General features: G+C 45.2%; 1 protein-coding gene across 3 annotated transcripts in view; it reads right to left on the bottom strand.

The window, feature by feature from the left end:
• Positions 1 to 3,256: 3,256 nt before the first annotated feature.
• LOC5514149 (dmX-like protein 2) overlaps positions 3,257 to 20,169 on the bottom strand; it is a 29,999-nt gene continuing 13,086 nt past the window's right edge. The window contains exons 17-42 of one of the 3 annotated variants that reach the window (XM_048728087.1): positions 19,204 to 19,412; positions 18,439 to 18,609; positions 16,433 to 16,530; positions 16,076 to 16,241; positions 15,017 to 15,155; positions 14,193 to 14,805; positions 13,442 to 14,060; positions 12,786 to 12,969; positions 12,472 to 12,621; positions 11,936 to 12,138; positions 11,437 to 11,578; positions 10,604 to 10,915; positions 9,907 to 10,115; positions 9,244 to 9,496; positions 8,522 to 8,729; positions 8,232 to 8,361; positions 8,004 to 8,090; positions 7,358 to 7,494; positions 7,012 to 7,123; positions 6,563 to 6,623; positions 6,333 to 6,463; positions 5,851 to 5,931; positions 5,373 to 5,464; positions 4,984 to 5,036; positions 4,454 to 4,671; positions 3,257 to 4,076 (exon numbers count right to left, since the gene is read on the bottom strand). In XM_048728087.1, coding sequence (XP_048584044.1) covers positions 3,876 to 4,076; positions 4,454 to 4,671; positions 4,984 to 5,036; positions 5,373 to 5,464; positions 5,851 to 5,931; positions 6,333 to 6,463; positions 6,563 to 6,623; positions 7,012 to 7,123; positions 7,358 to 7,494; positions 8,004 to 8,090; positions 8,232 to 8,361; positions 8,522 to 8,729; positions 9,244 to 9,496; positions 9,907 to 10,115; positions 10,604 to 10,915; positions 11,437 to 11,578; positions 11,936 to 12,138; positions 12,472 to 12,621; positions 12,786 to 12,969; positions 13,442 to 14,060; positions 14,193 to 14,805; positions 15,017 to 15,155; positions 16,076 to 16,241; positions 16,433 to 16,530; positions 18,439 to 18,609; positions 19,204 to 19,412 — 4,979 coding nt within the window. In that variant the 3' untranslated portion in view covers positions 3,257 to 3,875. Of the gene's footprint in view, positions 4,077 to 4,453; positions 4,672 to 4,983; positions 5,037 to 5,372; positions 5,465 to 5,850; positions 5,932 to 6,332; positions 6,464 to 6,562; positions 6,624 to 7,011; positions 7,124 to 7,357; positions 7,495 to 8,003; positions 8,091 to 8,231; positions 8,362 to 8,521; positions 8,730 to 9,243; positions 9,497 to 9,906; positions 10,116 to 10,603; positions 10,916 to 11,436; positions 11,579 to 11,935; positions 12,139 to 12,471; positions 12,622 to 12,785; positions 12,970 to 13,441; positions 14,806 to 15,016; positions 15,156 to 16,075; positions 16,242 to 16,432; positions 16,531 to 18,438; positions 18,610 to 19,203; positions 19,413 to 20,169 lie in introns of all 3 variants that reach the window. The other 2 variants (XM_048728085.1, XM_048728086.1) reach the window with 2 other exon arrangements.

Genomic DNA, 20,169 nt, shown 5'->3' with positions numbered 1-20,169 from the left:
ATTTTGTCATCTGTGTGCGCCTCGTAGTATCCGACCTAAGACTGTATTTGGCGGGTACTACACATGTCCTCGAGTCCATCAGCTGTAGGACGGGATGCTCGGGTGGAAGGTTGGCTACATACTGTCGGCATAGATTATTGCGGCGCGTCTCAAGAGTCAGGAGACCAGCTGACACTAATGCATTATCGCAAGAAGTGTCTGGAAAAATAATCCGCAATGCACGCTTCTGGGTTTGTTCCAGGAATGATGATAGGTACATTGGCAGATTGGCGAATACGACGCAACCGTATTCGACTATTGATCTGATTAACGAACAATAGACGCCCACGAGATCATTATGGGAGACGCCGGATTTTTTCAGTTGCCTGAGGGCGTATAGTCGCTTGTTGGCTTTCTTGACTATAACATCGCTATGGGCCTCCCATTTCAGGTCGTCTGTGATGGTAAGTACGAGCAGCTTAAAACTACGTACGCGTTCTACGACCGTGTCACCGATGAAAATGGGAGACCACTCGCAGCTGTTATAGTCAAGAAAGTCAACCGCCATAGATTTACATTTTTTCGGATTAAGCACCATATTATTGTTGGATGCAAACTGGTAAATGTAACTAAATAAGTAGTTCATCACCGGGGCGGAGTTCCTTGGGACGATCTCAATAATGGTTAAATCGTCGACAAATTTCGCACGCGGGAACCAATTTCTCATAAGGTCGTCTACCATAACGGCGAAGAGAATTGGGCCAAGTTTGGTCCCCTGCGGAATACCTCCATTGATGGCGTGAAGGCTTGAGGACACATCCGAGATCTTGACAAATTGGGTGCGGCCCTCGAGGAATGCAGCGATCCAGCGCACAACACAGGGGTGGAGGTCATAACCTCGAAGCTTGTCCAGGAGAATATTGTGGTCAATAAGGTCGAAACCTTTTTTGAAGTCTGCGAATAATAAATACACAGCACAGTTCCCACGATCCAGGTTATGAAGCAGGATGTGCAATAAATAAACAAGTGCATCTGTTGTAGATTTCCCACTGACTGCAAACTGGTTGGGGTCGAGCTTGCGCATAATAGGGGGAAGAATCCTGTTGAGGGTAAAACCCTCCATCACCTTGGCTACTTGGCACGTCAGCGCGATAGGCCTGATATCGTTTTCCACCGTACTTGGGGGCCGCTGTTTTGGGATCGGACACGAAGCGGCGCGCTTAAGTATTGGTGGAATAAAGCCGTCAAGCAGTGAGGAGTTGTAAATATCAGCAACTACCGGCGCCAGTTCAAACGAGAAATGTTTCCATATGACGTTTGGAGTAGCGTCTGGACCAGGGGCTTTTTTAACCTGGATGGCGCGCAGTGCGAAGCCGGCTTCCCTTGGGGAGATTAAATAGCTGTCTGGGATTTCCTGTACTTGGATACTACTAACATCAGAAAAACTCCCACTTCTCTTTGCAAGATGACATTGAGTACAACGGCATCCACGAGTATGACGTTAGCCAGCGGCCAAACCCTCTTATCACACTGTCCCTGGTATCGCGTGACAGCACACTTGGCGGGTCTCACAGCGGGCGTGGCTGGATGGATCATAACAGTAAAGTGGTCACTGTTGCCGATCTTGGGCAGTTGGAGGGGAGAGGACCAGCGTTTCGGGCTATTTGTCAGGAACCAATCCAAAGTACCAGAATCCCGGGTTAAGACTTTGATGCTTTGCGTCAAGCCACATTTACGGCGAATAGTAGCTGCTGAGAGGCGAGTAGAGGTTGGGTTGAAGTCCCCTGTAACCGGTATTAAGCAGTCCGGGTGGGATGTCAATAGGGTGTCGACTGAGGACTGGATGTGTCTGTACAGGACTTCATTATCATCAGCAGTAGCCCATGGCGGATGGTAAATTACAGCTAGTACCATGAGCGAGACGGGTCTAGGGAGTCGTCTAGATCTCATCTGGAGCCACAGGGTCTCGGTAATGCCTCCAGAGAGCTCAAGCTCAGGCAGTCTTTTACAAGGGATGGTGCATCTCACGTACGCAGCGACTCCACCAGCGTGGGATGGGCGGTCTTTGCGAAACAACACATTGGCTCTCATATGCATTGCTGAGTCCGGATTTGCTTATGAATCCAGGTCTCGGTAACGCAGACGGAGTCAGAAGAGTTCAGCGAGCTCTCGAGACACTCTCGAGCTCGTCGATTTTTTGAGCGAGAAAACGGGTGTTACTAACCATCACCGAGGGATTTGAGCCGCGCGAGTAGTCCCGGAGCTGTTCCCTTGGGGTACGGCCGAGCGTGTAGTCGTAGTAACGCCAGTATGTAACTTATCGTGGTCAGCGAGATTCTTTGAGCTTCGTAATAAACTGTTCCTGTGTTTCTTACCAGATCGTTTTCCTCTGTATTTAAAAATTCCAAGCTGCTTGGTCTTAGCAAAGAATTCATTCCCAGAATTCGGAGGACACCGCTGGTGCCGTAGTGAATACAGTTGGCGTCTTGAGTATTGAATAATAGGACAAACGAGCTCTTCGCGATTATGCAAAACAACGGTTGAATATGGCGGGTTGATTTCGCTTGTAGATCGAGATCGATTATCAATCTCGCACACGAGGGCCTAATCCGTTTGACTGCTGGTTACTCGAGGACCGGGGTTCAACCTGACATCATTAAACACGGTGATATCGATCGGAGGATCGTGGCCAGGAATAGCTTGTGACAGACATCCATGTTTGCACGACTTGGTGGCAGGTAGCCGGGAGTTAAAAACTCCTGAGTCGTCAATCCGTCAGCGGGAAGGTTGAATCGCGCGCCGTAAACAGAAAACAATTGCTCCCGATGATGGTAGAGGTTATCCAGATGACGTAGATGGATTATGGAGTTGATAGCACAGGCAAGAAACCAAAAGATTTACCAAAATGTACAGAGCGAGAATCCGTATGGCCGCCATTAATGGCGCCTGCGCGTTATTCGACTTATGGAAGGGGCATGGAAAAAAAGTTGATCTATAAACGCCATGTGAACGTTTAGAGATACATAAACGATATAGCTATAGCTTTCTAAGCCTGATTATTATTTATTATTATTTACGGTAATCTTAATTTATTTATTTGATATCCATGAAGCACTGCGGGTTACGACATATAAATTCTTCGAGTGCATCCTTATTTGGAATAGGTGTATATTTACAATCATGAATGTCCTATTTGTGTATCTATGTTGTCCTTGTTTCTATACTACGGCTTCTTTTTTCCCATGCCCCTTCCATAACTCGAATACACAACACTGGACATAGTTCACGGCTTTTATTTCCATTTTCTTTACTTTGTACAAATTTATTTGAATGACTTTAGATAGAATGACTGCATCACGCAGAATGCTCTATCATATCCCCTCATATGGGATCTTATCTCCTGTACGGACAATTAAGAATTATATTTCTTTTCTTAGTAGTCCAAATAGAATGTTCCGGGTAGTTTGGTGTGTATGTTTTGCCACTACCACCCCTGTTCTATGTGGAACTTTGTGTTGCTGAGTGAACGCATATAACACAACAATCAATGACAGCAGCCCATTTACTTGTCCTTACAGCGACGAGTCAGCGATCCTTGAAGGATATCTCTAGTGTTGGGCAGACGTTGGCTATTTTTGCTTCTTAGTATATTTCAGGAAAGGGACAGCTTTTTGGAATTTTTTATTGACTACGATAGCCTTTGCGCACATATCAAACTCTTGCAAACTTTGTTACGAATTTGTTTGCTGTGACCTTTCCTCCAAAACAGCAAATGTCTAATACCTTACATTAACTAAGAAATCCCTCTGGAAAATCCGTCAATTTTAATGTACCACACTCATATGGGCTTTTCTTATGAATATCTTTCTGTAATCTTTCCCCGTAAACGCGAATGCCTAATACCGCCCATTGACTATAGAATCCCTCAGCGAGATCCGTCGCCATTTAAGCGTGCCGTCGCCTCCACATGAGTAGATCTCCCCGATGGAGGGTACCCTGATGAGTGCCACGCCCAGTGTCCCGTACTTGAAGTACGTACTCTTGCCGTGTTCCTTTGGAAAGCAGGCGAGCTGATCGTGTATCGTAAGGCCCCAGACCTAAAGAGAAGGTTTAGATTACTGACGATTAGCAGGGCCTGGGTGGTTCAGTTGTGACAATACCTCTCAAAACTGAGTTCTGGTTTCAGTCCCTGTTCCTACGTGAGATAGGTGAGTTGGTCCCCTTTGCTGCAAGGGTTCGACCCAACTTCGATCCAACAATATCGGAAGCCATTTTCCATTGTCGGACACGAGGCCCATCTCTATTACCATTATCATCGTCATCATCATCATCATCATCATCATCATCATCATCATTATCATTATCATCATCATCATCATTATCGTTATCATCAGCACCAGAAACTCCACCACCACCACCAGTATGATAACCTCCATCATCACCAGCATTCAGAGCACCACCTATTTCTACAAACCTTTATGTCCCCATCTTCGGATCCCGAGATGAAGAATTCCCCGCTTTCGTCGATCGCTATGCTTTTGACCGGTGCATCATGGGCCAGGAAAGTGTGACGTAGTTGGCGCTGTCTCAAGTCGAAGATGCAGATATTGCCCTTCCGTCCCCCCGATATCAGTAGCTGCTGCTCTTGCACGTGTGCTACGCATGGCGCTCCACTCTCGTGACACGTGAAAGCTGTAACAATTAACAGAAGGATTGGGTTATCACCACGGGGGTATCACAGGACTCCAGATGTTCGAAAACAAAACATTTACGAACAAGCCCTAATGAGAGCCGGCAAGACGACTCCCTCCGCCACCTGAAGGTCAATCTTTTAAGTTGGTCAATATCAGTTTTATCGTTTTTATAAATTGATTAACATTTTTAGAAATAATTTCTTAGCTTTCGAGATTTGAATATCAGAAGTATCTTCGATAATTGGGTGATCCCTGTAAAAAACTTGACACTTCTAGAGAGAGAAAATCAGAAATTGCAGTGGGGTCTCACCGTGGACAAGTGAACTCCTCTGCGGTACTAGGGTGTCCCACAGGCAGATATTACTAGAAACAGAAGGTACATAGAACGTTAAAGGTATGAGCAATGGCTTTCACGATAACACACACGGTAGAGTCGAATGTATTGTTACAGAATCTCTCTGTCGCGATTTTGTCACCCTAGCAACACAGCATACATTTCAATCTGCTGAATTGGGGAAGTCATTGCAATACCTACGATCATCGAAGGCCAACCAATCTTGCAAAAGGACGACTTTATTTTGAAATGTAAACAATAGCAAAGAAATAGCTGGACGATATTCTTTAAAGGTCTTATGCTCAGGGGGATATAGAATGGGATTGCGGATATGCTGTTAGTTAGTCCATCAACCCTGGCTTTACCTTCCATCCGAGGACTGTCCCGCCGAGGCGATAAAACTGGATGAGTTGAGAAAGACGAAGTCGTTCATCTGTTTGTTGTGGCACTTGAGGGTCTATGGGACAATGTAGGAACGGATAAGCAACGGGTCTAATCAGGCCTAATTACTACCACCGAGAATAAAGGCAATAAGGTAAGTCCAAATAGTTCTACTTTATACAGCATAAGGTTTAATCTATTTACCAAAGATCAGTCTACTAACCATGTAAGGATTAGTCGACTTACCATATAAGGAGTAGTCTGTAACCACATAAGGAGTAGTCTGTAACCTTCTACTTACCTAAAGGGTTTGTCTACAAACCATACAAGGATTGGTCTACATCTACCATATAAAGGTTAGTCTACATATCTACCATTTAAGGGTTAGTCTAAATACCTGTACCATATCTGTACCAAATATGGGTTAGCCAATACTAACTATATAAGGATGAGTCTCCTTACCATATAAGGGTTACTAGATCCAGTCCCTGTAGAGCTGACTTGCCACAGGAACAGCTGACCGCTCAGATCGCTGATGCCAACCTGAAACACCATACATTTAAGAACTGCAGAGGCGGAAAGTCTACAAAGATGAAACTACATTAGGGTACGACCTCATAAAATAACATCCTTTTAAGGAACACTCATTGGAGATTCATCCTAAAGACAATCTCCCCAAAGATCTACAATCCACAACAAAAGTAGTTGAGACACTTAATATAGCAACATTTTCCCCCTTTTCCCCCTGATTAATATTGTTTGGAGGCGATTTTTTATGTTCATAACGTAAGCATTCGCTAGGTGATCATTCGCCCCTCAACATTGAGGAGGGGGAGGGAAAATGTCCTATTAATTTTGTAACAGATTGTAGGTACAAGTGATACAAACCCTGTAAGGTATCCCCTGACTGTCTATCAACCTATTACCTGCACACTCTATAGTACCTTGTTGCCGTATGGGCTGAAGTGTATTCTAGTGACACGTTGATGTGTGCCCGCGGTGCGATGAGCGGTGATTTGTTGGGCATGCCCAAACTCCCACATCCTCACGCTACCGTCTTGTGAGCCCGTCACGTCTGAGAAAAACAGCCAACGGTATCTCATAACATTATCCATATCATTATGTCAATGTAAATGTGTTTTACATTTCGTTCTTACAAAATGTTTGTACTTACAGTACGGGAGATGTGGATGTGAGTCCATTCTTTTCACCCCTGTCGTCTGTCTTTTAAGGAGCTACAAAAAACTCCAATTTAGCAACGTACACTTGTAGTACAAATACAGACATGGAAAAAGGTCAAGCAAAACAAACAAGCAAGCGAGCTAGAAAGCAAGCAAATAAGCAAACAACAAAGAAAGAAGTAATGCTAACGGGCCAAAAAAACAAACAAAAAAAAAACAAAAAAAAAACAAGCAAATCTGCAAGCGAGAAAGCAAGCTAGCAAGAATGCAAGCGAGCATACGAGATAAAAAGCAAATAAGAAAATATTCATGCAAACAAGCGAGCAGCCAAGGGCTGGTAGGCAGTCAGACAAGTTATAGATTTAAGAGAATAAAGGCTAATGAAGAGACGGACAAAGAAAGTGTAGAGCGATGGAAGGACGACAGGGCTTGTGTACTGTACCTCCATAATTCGCTGTTTGGGCCTTGGTTCGCCTGTAGACTGACTTGAAGATGGAGACTGAGAACCATACACCATAGCGTATTCGGAGTCATCTAGAGAGGAGGATTGGGCACTAGAAAGAAGAAGAAAAGTCAGCACGAAAATCAAGAATAAGTCAGTACTATTAAAACTCTGTTGGGACTGAACGTTCAACAAGTCAAATTCTTGGTCGAGGAACAGAAAAGTACTTCTCATATCTTTACCGGGAATCAGTAAAATGAGTGGCCCCATACGCTGACGCGCTAACACAACGGGCCACCTGTGGTTACAACACAGGGATAACACATCACGCCGAGTCTCTGCACACCTTTTGCGAGAAGCCTCTCCTGAATCTACGTCATTCTCCTCCTCGATCCAGGGGACTGGGCCGGGTGAAACGATGTGTGACACATCAATCTCTTGAACGTCACGCAACGTTGAGAGGGCGATCACATTAGGGTTGGCCTGGGGCGCGACAGAAGCAGAATGTCAGTCAGAAAGTTATCCAGATACCAGTAAGAATGTGTAGGATAGCATGTACCCGTTTTGAGCTGTTAAAGCGCCCTTCTTTGCCAAACTTTTGTTATTGTTTTTATTTGAAAAGGCGCATAATGTGTCAAAATCTCGAAATAACAACCCAAAAACAAATACTTTATTTACCAAATTCACCCGAAAATATCGTATTGGCTTCCCCGAATTAGCCTATGGAAATGGATGCTCTTTTGCACTTGGTACGTTACTAGGAAGGCAAAATGGCGGCTGACAGAGGCTGTTTAAGGTCAACATTCACGTTTGCCCCCCCTTCCCCTAACCTAGCTATCTAATGGTCCGTGCGTGACCTTAATAAGAGCCTGCTTTATTTCCTGCTTGTAGCGTTAACTACAAATTACACACTGTAACTTGTTGAAATGGTCACACCTCAATAACTCACAACATCAACACTCGTGTAGCAGCGGTTCACGGGTCAAGCATACCTTGTTGATGCAGAACGAGTTGATCACCTCTGTGTCCTTGTGTAGTAGACGAACGTCTTTCCCGTACGCCCCGTCCAGATGGTCACCCTGTGGAAATTATTAGATAAAAATACGCACTTTATACGCACTTGCTCAGCAAGAATATATTTTTTCATATTTATTTTACTTTTAATCTCAGTATTACTAATATTTACATTTACCTCAATATTACCAATGATTCGAACTGACCTCAGTATCAGAAGAGATGTTGGGCGTGTCTTGCTGGAACACGTATCTCATCATGGTATTTTGAATCGCCTCCTGGCTCACCAATGAGCTCCATAATCTCTTAACCGGTTCTGCTGAAGCACGATTTGACCTGACGAAAAATGAAAAAAAAAATGAGAAAGAAAAAGAAAAACAACCAAAGCTGATCTAGCCCGGATTCAAATTCGGATCGTAAGACTTTTATAGCAATATGTTGATCACATTAAATTCTCTCACTTCTGTGTTGGTGAAGTGAGCCGTGTTGTTCCTACCTGAACGGCGTGTTCTTTGGGTCCATCAGCGCCTTGTATCTTAGCAACGCAGGACCGCCTCGCGGGTACGACTCGCAGGAGACTGGGAACTGCGAGATATAATCTGGCGGGGGACCCTGGTACATGTCAAGCCGGCCAAGAAAGGTCTGGGTCCAGAGCTCAAGCATTTTCATGGCAGAGTGGAGCTGGGGCGAGATGGATGGTAGATCTGAAAAAGAAAGGCCAGGAAAACGGCTGAATATTTTGTTCCTCATTATACTTTTCCATAGCCAGGGTGTTTAGGTCACCCTTAGGGCTAGGAAATAGTTACATAGACGAGAATTGGTAATTGCCAAGATGCTGAATGCATAGATCAGAAAAGCACCAACTATAAGAGGCGTAGTCGACGTGGATCCCCTACAAACTTAGACCGCCCACTTCTAACCTGACAGTTCTAAACCCACATACTGTTCAACACAAGTTGAACAGTATGTGGCTTGTTAAACGGAAGTCCATAAGGCTCTTGCCCCTGAACTACCCACCCCCTCTATTAACTCGCATCATCTCCATCTAAGCACTAAGTTCGAATCTCACATCAGGTAAAACATTATGTGGTTTGTTGAGCGCAAGCTCGCTGATGCTTAGTCCAAACAGCTCCAGCTAGAATAGCCCTTGTCGAGGTGGTGCCTCTAAACTATCCCCACCGCTCCCCCCTCTTCTACCTTGCAGCATCCCCTTCTAACCTGTTAGTTCGAATCCCACATCAGGTAGAAAGTTCTGTAGGTTAGTCAGTGCCAGCTTGCTGATGGCATAGTTCATAAGGCACCAGCTATATGAGGCGTGGTCGAGGTGATCTGTTGGTTCGTTTGCGCGCTTCCGACGGAAAGTGGGGAACCCTTCCTCATCTGCGCTCTCATACTCCTCATCATCGGATGATTCCTCCTGCTCATCACCAGAATCATAAGTTGGTGCCACGCTACTGCCCTGGACTATGGGCTGCAAGGAGAAGTGAGGATTGCGAGTTCAGTGATCGACAACATGACTGGGTAAGCATATTTTGGCGTAGCATTACGATTGTGCAGATAATTAGACAAATAATGCAACCAGGGCCGGGTTACTATGAAGCAAGTTAACGCTAACCCAGGGATGAACGCCCTTTATCCATTCAAATGTCGGTTAATCAAAGTGGATATTCATCAAAATATCTAGTCGATTGTCAAAAATTGTCTAGTCAATTGGTTTTTCAGAAACATCTCAGAACGGCACACTTATGTAACTACCAATAACTAATTATCCTCGTTCGTACTGTGATTACCGGGCGGCGAAACCTAGAGCTTGGAGGGGTGTGGTAGAGACTTTCGCGCGAATGATTTTGCCTTACAAAATATACAATATAATATAATTACCTTGGAAACAAAGTACTCCATAATTGTCATGCTTGGCGGGACGTACTGCTCCACGAAGGGCGTCTTGCTCTCAGACGTTTCAGCGCTCTTTCCAAGTAGCTTGTAATTCCATTTCGATCGCATGGCCGAGAAGTACTTGTCTCCAGGCTTTCCTGGACGATCTCGAGTTCCGGTCGGCAGGGAAGGCTTGGTCTCTGTTGGAGTTGTGGCTGGTCGGAAGAACCCAAACAAAGGCGTGTGAAGGAATGGATTTTACATGGAATAGATTGAAGAAAAGGTTACTGTCCACCTGTCGAGTGCCACCTCTCTATGCTTCCACCGAGAATAGTGAAACTATCTAGAATTGCTTTAACTAAGGAGTGAAGAAGATAAACTACCTATGACTACCTGTGTAATCCCCAGAGACCTGTGCGATCATCTCGCCCCCCCCCCCCCCCCCCCGCCAAACACGAGTCCCCAGTGCGAAGCTCCCTTCTCCCCCTTCTCTCCTTCTGCCCCTTTAATATGTACCCTTGTTAAATCTTTACTCACCTCCAGGGGACGAAGCCTGTGGTACTTTGACACCCCCCCCCCCCCCCCTGCTAAACACGAGTCCCAAGTCCGCAGCGCCCTTCTCCCCAATTCTCCCTCTGTCCCCTTAATATATCCCTTTGTTGAAACAATCCCCGTTAATCCATCCTGCTAAAGATTCACTCACCTTCAGAGGACAAAGCCTGTGGTACTTTGATCCCCCCGCCAAACACTAGGCCCCAGAGTCCAGGCTTAAGCTGATTACTGACCAGTCTGTACATCTGATTTGGCTGAGATGTAGACCAAGCTACGGATAAAAGGCTCAGATACACCGCGACACATGCCTCGGCCAGGAGCACACGCAGCCTAGTGCTGTTGTCCTTGTTCTCAGTCGCAAGGAGAGACAGGAGTAACTTCACCCCTGGCCAGCGTGCAGGGGGGCTGGTGGGACGGTTGCTGGTCGTTGTCTTGGGAGAACTTGTTGAGCAGGGGTATTTACCTACAGAATAAAATGTATTAGCTTGGGTAGATTGTATTAAATCGAATTGTTCTTTTTTTGTGAAGCTTTAATTTTACAAGAAAGCTTTGCAACAGGACGAAGGGATATTTAAATGAAGGAAACGATCTACCAACTCACTAATAAATCAGACATGGACTCGATTCTGAACTTGCTTTTAAACAATAATATATTATACTACCATTAAATGACTCCAAAAATACAAGCATCCTTTAACAAAAAAAAATGTACGATGCAGTCTATTTCTACAATTCATATTTCTTTTTTTCGCGCCTCAACCAAAAATTGGTTTAATTTTCGCCATTCTTTAAAGAGGCTCTTGCTAGCCGAGAATCTGTAAATCTTGCAGCTATTTACGAAAAAAAAAACAATTGGTATCAACCCATCTACAATCCTTTTGGTACTTTGGTGAGAAAAAGATACGTAACGTTTAAAAGAAAATAAAAACACTAAAAATAAAGGCGAAGTTCCGTGGGATGTAACACCAAAGCAATGTTACGCACCTTTGTTCTTTCTGCGCTGCGTGATGTCATTCTGCTCTTGGCCAATCCCCGTCAGGCTTTGGTAGATGCAGTCAGACAGGGTGCCCGTCAGGCTCGTCAAGACGGAGAGCATCGAGACAGGGCTCTCAGGGGATGGCGGCGTCTGGGATAACACAAGGACTTCAATAACACTTCAATAACAATTTTTAACGCTCAATAGGCAGATGTAGAAGAGGGGTTTAGCGAGGTTCATTCCCACTTTTAGGCTGAACAGGGAAAGTCTATTTAAAAAAAAAATAAAAATAAATAAAAACACTAAACTTTGCGGGGGACTAGCCTAACAAAGAAGGCACTGGACCCCAAAAACTTACTGGCAACCCAGCTGCTAATAAGGTAGGTGAGCGGGCAATTAAATTATTCTCCCAGCCAGTTTTTAAGCTGACTTGACTCGTCACCTCCCCCTCTTTATTCCCATCCATCCCATTCTTCGCAATCGTGGTCATAGAGTGTGTTAATTTACCTGTAGCTTAAAGAGATACTTGAGTATGTCCTGTGTAAGCGACTGGAGGTACCCGATGGGGCTTGCAAGGAAGGTGGAGCTGGATATCGCACCAAGGACAAGGGGTGGGAGGGACGGCCCAGCAGATGGGACGTAGAGGGGCGAGAGAAGGAACCGACACCTCTCCACCTCGTGAAGGAGAAGCAGTAGTTCCATGTTCATCGCTAGGAAAGAAAGGTTATTGTCACATCAGTGATGGGATAGAACCTCTGTTTTTAAGACAGTGGCACTGGGATCGAGCAGACCAACTGACCAAAAACTCAATTCCCATACTACTAGATGCCCTCCGCTTGAACCATGTAGTTTGCAGTACGTCTAGGTGTTCTGTGTAACACCTTCCCACCGCGTGCGTGCGGCCCCAACTGATCAAGAGCTCAATTCTCATACCTGCTAATTGCCTTCAACTTGAACCATCCAGTGGACAGTATGTATGGGTGTTGAGATTAACCTCACCGCGTGCATACGGCCCCACCTGACCAAGAGCTCAATTCTCATACCTGCTAGATGCCCTCCACTTGAGCCATGCAGTGCACAATATGTCAAAAGGATGTTAAGAAGAGTACGATTCCTGCGGAGCCACTGGATGTGCTTAGCTGACTTCTCGATCTTATGAGCAATGTAGTTCTTATCTGTATCTTCGTCTCCTGCTAAATACAAAAATAAGGTGAGCATTTCGTCATGTAGAATAAGAGTCCCGCCAAAGACCAAATCGGCCAAAGACCAAATCGTTAAAGATTCTTGTTAAAAAGCAGTCAGTTTCTTTGACTCTTTCTACGTTAGACACAGTGGCTATGTTTATATCTTGTCTTACCAGTTTCCTCGACCTGTTCTACGCTGGACTCTTCACTGTCTGCCAAGTCCATCACTGCGCCATAGTCCGCCATTTTGTGCAGTGTGTCAAACTCCATCTCCATCCAGCGCATAAAGAACGACCTTAGATCCTCATCTGCAAGCTCGCAAGCAGCGGGCAGGCCATGCAGTTCATCCAGTAATAGCTAGAGAAAAAAAGATCTTTTACTTCGGGCGGACCGCAAAGTTCAGAGCAGAAGACACACTCTTATTAAAAGCTCAAATCTTCACATTGAAACTCGTCTCAAATGCGAACTTTTCCCAAAATAAGTACCACCATTTTTCTCCAATTTTGCTTTTCCCTCGCATTTGAGTAATATCTGATTTTATGACTCTTGAAGATATACAGAGACAGCTAGGGAAAGAAATCATATACATATCCTTTCACTACATGCTCGATTTATGTTCGCGTGCGGACTGTGTAGGTCACACGGCGTGCAAGTCTAGTGTTGTCTACTCAAAAGAAAAAGACATTATTTTCGAAGTACTTTCGCAAGTTTAATATAAATATACACGAGAACAAAGAATAAAGACGGCGTAAAGGATGGAGGCCTAACTAATTATGGTAGAAGCAAGAAAGTCCGCTTGCCTTCTTACAAACATCTCTTGGGTACATACCTTCAGGATCGCCGAGAACTTCATCTGCTGAGCAATAACATCAAGATTTCGAACTTCTTTTGGTTTTGGAAGAGGATACAGGGCGTCCACCTCATCTGGCCCACCTCTGGGCAGGTCTCTCTCACCACTTATGTACGGGTTGTGACTCACTGGGGAGCTACCGAAACTTATACTGTCCTCATTTGGCCCATCAGAGTCTAACCCCGGGCCTCCAAGTTGAGAAGACATGGGTTGTCCCCAGTCAAGGTCTAAAGAAATGCCTCCAAGTTTTGAAGAAACCGGTTGACTCCAGTCGAAGCCAGAGCTAGAGTTCTCCAGACCAGCTCCGCCAAGTTGCGTAGAAACTGGTTGAGACCAGTCTAAAGCAGAGCTAGAGTCTTCTAAACCAGTTCCGCCAAGTTTTGTAGAAACTGGTTGAGACCAGTCTAGGGCAGAGCTAGAGTCTTCTAAACCAGCTCCGCCAAGTTTCGTAGAAACTGGTTGAGACCAGTCTAGGGCAGAGCTAGAGTCTTCTAAACCAGCTCCGCCAAGTTTCGTAGAAACTGGTTGAGACCAGTCTAGGGCAGAGCTAGAGTCTTCTAAACCAGTTCCGCCAAGTTTCGTAGAAACTGGTTGAGACCAGTCTAGGGCAGAGCTAGAGTCTTCTAAACCAGCTCCGCCAAGTTTTGTAGAAACTGGTTGAGACCAGTCTAGGGCAGAGCTAGAGTCTTCTAAACCAGTTCCGCCAAGTTTCGTAGAAACTGGTTGAGACCAGTCTAGGGCAGAGCTAGAGTCGTCTAAACCAGTTCCGCCAAATTTTGTAGAAATCGCTCTTTCACCGTTTTGATGTGGCTTCGTGGAAGGGCTCTCAAATCCAAAATCTCCCAACGTTCCTGTGGCAATCATGTCATCAGTCTTATCATGAAGAGAGTTCACTTCCGGCGCTTCATCAGAAGTCGACCCAGTCTTCGATTCGGACAGACTTGATGCAGGCAGCTCCATCAGGACTTGTAGAGCTAAGGCCGGGCACCCAGAGTTCAAGTGCGCATGTGCAGTCTTGAAAAACAGCTGCCGTTCCATAGGAGTCAGCGGATCATCTTCGAAGGAATTATCCGTGATCCTTTGCTGTCGTCGTAGTTTTGCCACGTGGTGTCGTACGCCCTTGAGCCTGCGTTCCTGATCTGGATTGGTGAACCAGCGGCGTTTGATGAGAGGGTGCTTCCGCAGGTAGAGGTAGAAGTTAAAGATGTCAGGGTCGCCGCGAGCTGCGAGGTCGTTGCATTCTTTCTTCTGGTGTGGGCAGCTTCTCGGCTTGAAGATTAGCACATCAAGAGCTTGGTTGTAGTCCTTCAGAATCCAGTGAGTTATGCTTCGTAAAAAGGGGTCTAAAGGAAACAACAAACAGGGGTGCGAGTTGAAAATAAGTTTTGGATAAGCAAGGACGTTCCACGTGCATTGTTGTTCTGATTCCAAAAAGAAATTGCCCTAGGCAACATCTTTTCTTGGAGGGACCATAACAAAACAAACCAGCACAGTAGTTCAACTATAGCAGCGATAACAACAACAACAAAAGCAGTAACAACAACGACAACTTACCAAGACGCAGGTCCGAGGGCTTGGGGTCCAGTACGTATTCACGTAAAACGCGGATGTAATGCGGGCCTTCAGAGTGGTCAGCGTCCAGTCGCGTAAGCACCATTGCCAGTTGGATGTCATGGAGACGACCAATACAAACCTATATAATGAACATAGGGGAACTTACGCAACACATATATTTCCATTGGCTTATTCAAGGGATTATGAGTAATACGCAGTAATATATGTAACTAAATAATAAATAAATAAATTGGGAAGCTAATCACTTCCCTTGCAGCTGGAATGCTGAGTTATGAGAGAGCAGATCGAGTTGAAGGCATGAGAAGGCGCCTCAGACAGCCACCATTAAATACCTGACCACGGATCATAGCTTGGATCGAAATTGTTGTTTTTTTTGGAGGGAGGAAAACTGGAGAACTCGAAAAAAAAAAAAACGCGCGGAAAAAAGGCAAGACCACTAACTATACTGAACTCACTAACTAACTCTACTGAATTCACAAACTAACTCAACTCAACGTCGGAACCGAGAATCGAACCCAGAACCCAGTGGTGAGGCAAAGGCACTACAGAGCGACGCTCTGCCAACTGCGCCACCTGGCCTCCCCTAACTCACGTCAGTTAAAAGGCGTGAACTGTTTTCATTGGACTACACTTAGATGCCTTTCAATCACACTATCCCATAGCCATAAGTTGACCAATCAGAGGATATAAAAAGTGTTCTGTTACAAATTCAAAACTTGATGGGCGGATGTTTTACCATATTGGAAATCTTGGCAAGTTCTCAAAATACTCAAAATTGTAACTATCAGAATTCCATGGTGGATTATTAGTTTGAATATTTCTAAATTGATCTACATCATATTTTTAGGGCATGGGATATCAAGTACTTCAGGCCCAAATCATATTGTATATTGTACCAAATATTCAGTTAATTTCTCCGACTCCCAGGCCGCTGAAATTCCACGCTTAAGGATCCAGGCTTTTTCAGAAGGATTCGACCACAGAGAAGCCTGGGTCTCTGAGAATGACGATCAACGCACTTCATCCCCAGGCTTTTACCTGCACAGCATCCCACAGGGCGCCTGCCAGTAGGAAGAAAGCGGCGGCGTGTTCAAACCTCTGCATTCCAAGCAGCTGGTAGGCGTTCTTGAGAGCGGCCTTTCGCCAGCGATCTTGCGTAAAATCATTACTGAAAAACTTGGACATACGGGTGTCGCGGACCGTTCTGAGATTACAAAAAGATACAATGGGGCCTCGTTAAGGGTTGTGAAGGGCCGATTTTTCTCCGAACATAAAAGGAGGAGCCGACCTTAGTAGATAAGTGGATAAGTGTTCGGTTGTGCAGTGAGGAGCCGACCTTAGTAAATAAGTGGATAAGTGTTCGGTTGTGCAGTCTATATGTATGTATTTTCTGACCTGTACAGCCCGCAGACGACGTTTTTCTTCTTCATGCCAAGATAGAATAGTGCGCAGTCTAGGGGGTCCTGATTTTTAGAAAACTGAGCTTTGGCCACCTGCAAGGATAAATATAAAACTTTTAGAATTATATATACACAACCAGGAAAGTGCATTTCTTAGAAGCGCATTTCCTAAGAGCGCGTTTCCTAGAAACCTTATATTCGAAGAAATCTGACAGAAGTAAGGATAAACATGAGTCGAATATCGTAGCTAGCATGGGGCAACGTGAGCAGGTGGCTTCTTTACAAAGAATGCAGATAACAGTTCCGGAATACTTTATTATGGACCTTTTTTAAACGATTCTGTCTACAAAGCCAGTACTAATAGTGGTGGGTTAAATTTTATATGACGAACTATTCACGTAAACTTGAAGGGGGGAGGAGGAGGGGGACGTCCAAGGTGATGGCAACGAAATAATGGAACAACCTTCAGGGGGAATAAAAAAAGCGGCTATCCAGGCCTTCCGCGCTACAAAGCGCCAACACTATTTCACCATGTTAACACTTGGACTGGGAGATTTCCTCCCCCCATTACCTTTTTGATTAGTCTCTTTAGCGTATCCTGACTGCGGATCCACCTCCCACCCTCCTCCCGTTACCTTTTCCATGAGTCACTTTAGCGTAACCTGACTGTGGATCCACCTACCCCCCCCCCCTCCCCGTTACATTTTTCATGAGTCTCTTTAGCGTATCCTGACTGTGGATCCACCTATCCCCCCTCTTCGTTACCTTTTCCAAGAGCCTCTTTAGCGTATCCTGACTGAGGATCCACCTACCCCCCTCCGTTACCTTTTCCATGAGTCTCTTTAGCGTAGATAGATAGATAGACAGACAGACAGACAGACAGACAGACAGACAGACAGACAGACAGACAGACAGACAGACAGACAGACAGACAGACAGACAGATAGATAGATAGATAGATAGATAGATTTTATTCATGGCACCTTATAAAACATTTACATCGGCGTAAATCCACAAATAATATGTTTTTCTTACTTTGCCCTCTGCATTTTTTTCTTGTTTCGAATGATTAGGTGACGTCACCGTACGTAATCATCAAGCTTCACATTTCTTGCCTTCATACATTCAAAAATATGTTTCGCTAAGCGCCGATTCACGTTTTCATTCCGGCTCAATCCCATAATTCTGGCGAAGTTATTTTCTTTGTTGGCATGGTGTCTAACATTGATACCTGCATGCGTTTTAAGGAAATCCAGTAAATTATCACGATCATCTTTATAGGCCGGACATTCTAACAGAAAATGCTCTTCATCCTCCACTTTACCTGTCTGGCATACTAAGCATTTTCTTTCGTTAGGTTTTTTATATGGCTTTTCATACCTTCCAGTTTCAATTGCTAGCTTATGATTGCTTAGCCTGAATTTAGTAAGGGCAATCCTATGGTCAATATTTTTTACGTCCGTTAGATAATCTTCTAAATTGTGGGACAGTTTAAACTTTCTGAGCGTACGCAATTTGTTCTTTTGTTCTTGGTCTTTTCTGTTGCGTATCCTGACTGCGGATCCACCTACCCCCCCACCCCCCGTTACCTTTTCCATGAGTCTCTTTAGCGTGTCCTGACTGCGGATCCACCTACCTCCCCCCCCCTCCGTTACCTTTTCCATGAGTCTCTTTAGCGTATCCTGACTGTGGATCCACCTAACCCCCCCCCCCCCCCCCCCTCCGTTACTTTTTCCATGAGTCTCTTTAGCGTATCCTGACTGCGGATCCACCTACCCCCCCCCCCCCCCTCCTCCGTTACCTTTTCCATGAGTCTCTTTAGCGTATCCAGTCTGCGGATCGACCTACCCCCCTGTTACCTTTTCCATGAGTCACTTTAGCGTATCCTGCCTGCGGATCAACCTACCCCCCCCCCCCCCCACCCTCCGTTACCTTTTCCATGAGTCTCTTTAGCGTATCCTGACTGCGGATCCACCTACCCCCCCCCCCCCCCTCCGTTACCTTTTCCATGAGTCTCTTTAGCGTATCCTGACTGCGGATCCACCAGCCCACGCCATACTGCCTTAGCTCAGGCCACGTGGGTTCACCGCGAAGCATGGCGGGAACCATAGCTAGGAGTTCTTCCTCGGACTCAGAGTGGAAGGCCCAGCCGAAATACGAGGAGGACAGACCCTATGAGAGAAAATGAGAATGTCAGAAACAGATGCTTATAAAAGAAACGTCAGAGATATAAAGGAAAGAAATATTAACGCGATAAATGGTCAAAATGCGATTCACGTGTGACTGGCTTAATTAGTCATTGTAAAGATATAGTTTAAGTTGATGAGAATGAGTTAGTGTGTAAGCATTGTCAATGAAGATGGCACCGCGGGCCAGCGTTCCCAGTGGTTCTTAAACGTCCCCCGATACAGGCTAATGAAGCGTGGTTAGAGATGGAATTTCTGACTTAACGTTCTGATCTGAGAAGACGAGGGATTCACAGTCTTCCCAATGAAGAGAGCCAGGTTTTTACACTTTTGAAAAGAGCCAAGATGACCTGACCCCTCCTCTTGCTTTAGAAGCCCAAAATGCTGAGCTATCTCGCCACTTCCAACCAGTCAGAAAACGTGATAATCGCAAAGGACGCAACGATCTACTAGAAACAGCTTCTTATACAAGTAACGAAAAGAAAATCAAACCACAACACAATAGGATAGGTTGTTACAGTCATCATATTAAGAATCCTGTCTACTGTTTTATGCGATCGTCTAAACACTTTCCCCCCACCTTCTCTTCTAGCACAGCGCGTTGCATTAGTGGGAGTGACCTCATCAAACACGTGTGATGTCGCAGAGCCAATAGAAATCGTAGACCACACTCGTCAACCACGTCACCTCCACTTCCGGCCGTCGCTCCGATACTTCCGGTAGTAGCGTATCCACCCCCGCCACCTCCAGGTCCCCCCATAAGGCCACCTACTGCACCAATACCGTCAACTGGGAGAGAAAACGAAAAGCGAATAAAGTTATCCCAGGTGGCGCGGCGGATTAGCATGTCAGAGTATGGGGCCTCTTACCAATGCTGAAATGGCTGATGTGTTATATACTTTTTTGTAATGCCTAGTGCACACTAGCAACATAACAACATAACGACATGGGCGTGCGCACTATGTTTAGCCCGACATAACGGCATGCATATAATGACATAAAAGAAAAAAAACATGTTTTTTTTTTCTCTTATGTCCATGTCGTTATGTCGAAGATAAGAGTGCGCGCGCCCATATCGTTATGTCGATATGTCGCTAGTGTGCACTAGGCATAAGAGATCTATTACTCTGTCCACACCAATGTCTACGCCATCGTCTAGAGTGGGGTGCAAAAATTGTCGCGGCCACACTAGCGCATAGATCGTGCTAAGCAAACACCTTTCTGCAAAAGATCAGCATGACTGGCCGCGTTTGGTAGGAGTTGATTTATAGAAATTTAGGGACCTCTCTATTGCATATGATCGAGCATGTTTGAGCGTAAATTCTTACACTCTCTCTTGACAAAGCTCGGCCTTCTATCTAAAGCATCTGTATGAGCGTGTTCGAGTGTGTGTCTATAAACGTTGGTTTTCTTAACGCGCGTAATTTTCCGATTCTCACTGAGAATGATGGTAAGAGATGGTAAGAGAGTACTGGTGTATTAAGGTTGGTTCTCACTAGAATGCAAGCGCAAGAGAACGCAACTGCTTGATTTTCTTGCGCTTGCG

The sequence above is a fragment of the Nematostella vectensis genome, chromosome 5, assembly GCF_932526225.1.
Source record: "Nematostella vectensis chromosome 5, jaNemVect1.1, whole genome shotgun sequence".
NCBI classification, from domain to species: domain Eukaryota; kingdom Metazoa; phylum Cnidaria; class Anthozoa; order Actiniaria; family Edwardsiidae; genus Nematostella; species Nematostella vectensis.
Note: the sequence above shows the minus strand (reverse complement) of the source record. Positions and strands in the feature narration are given on the sequence as shown.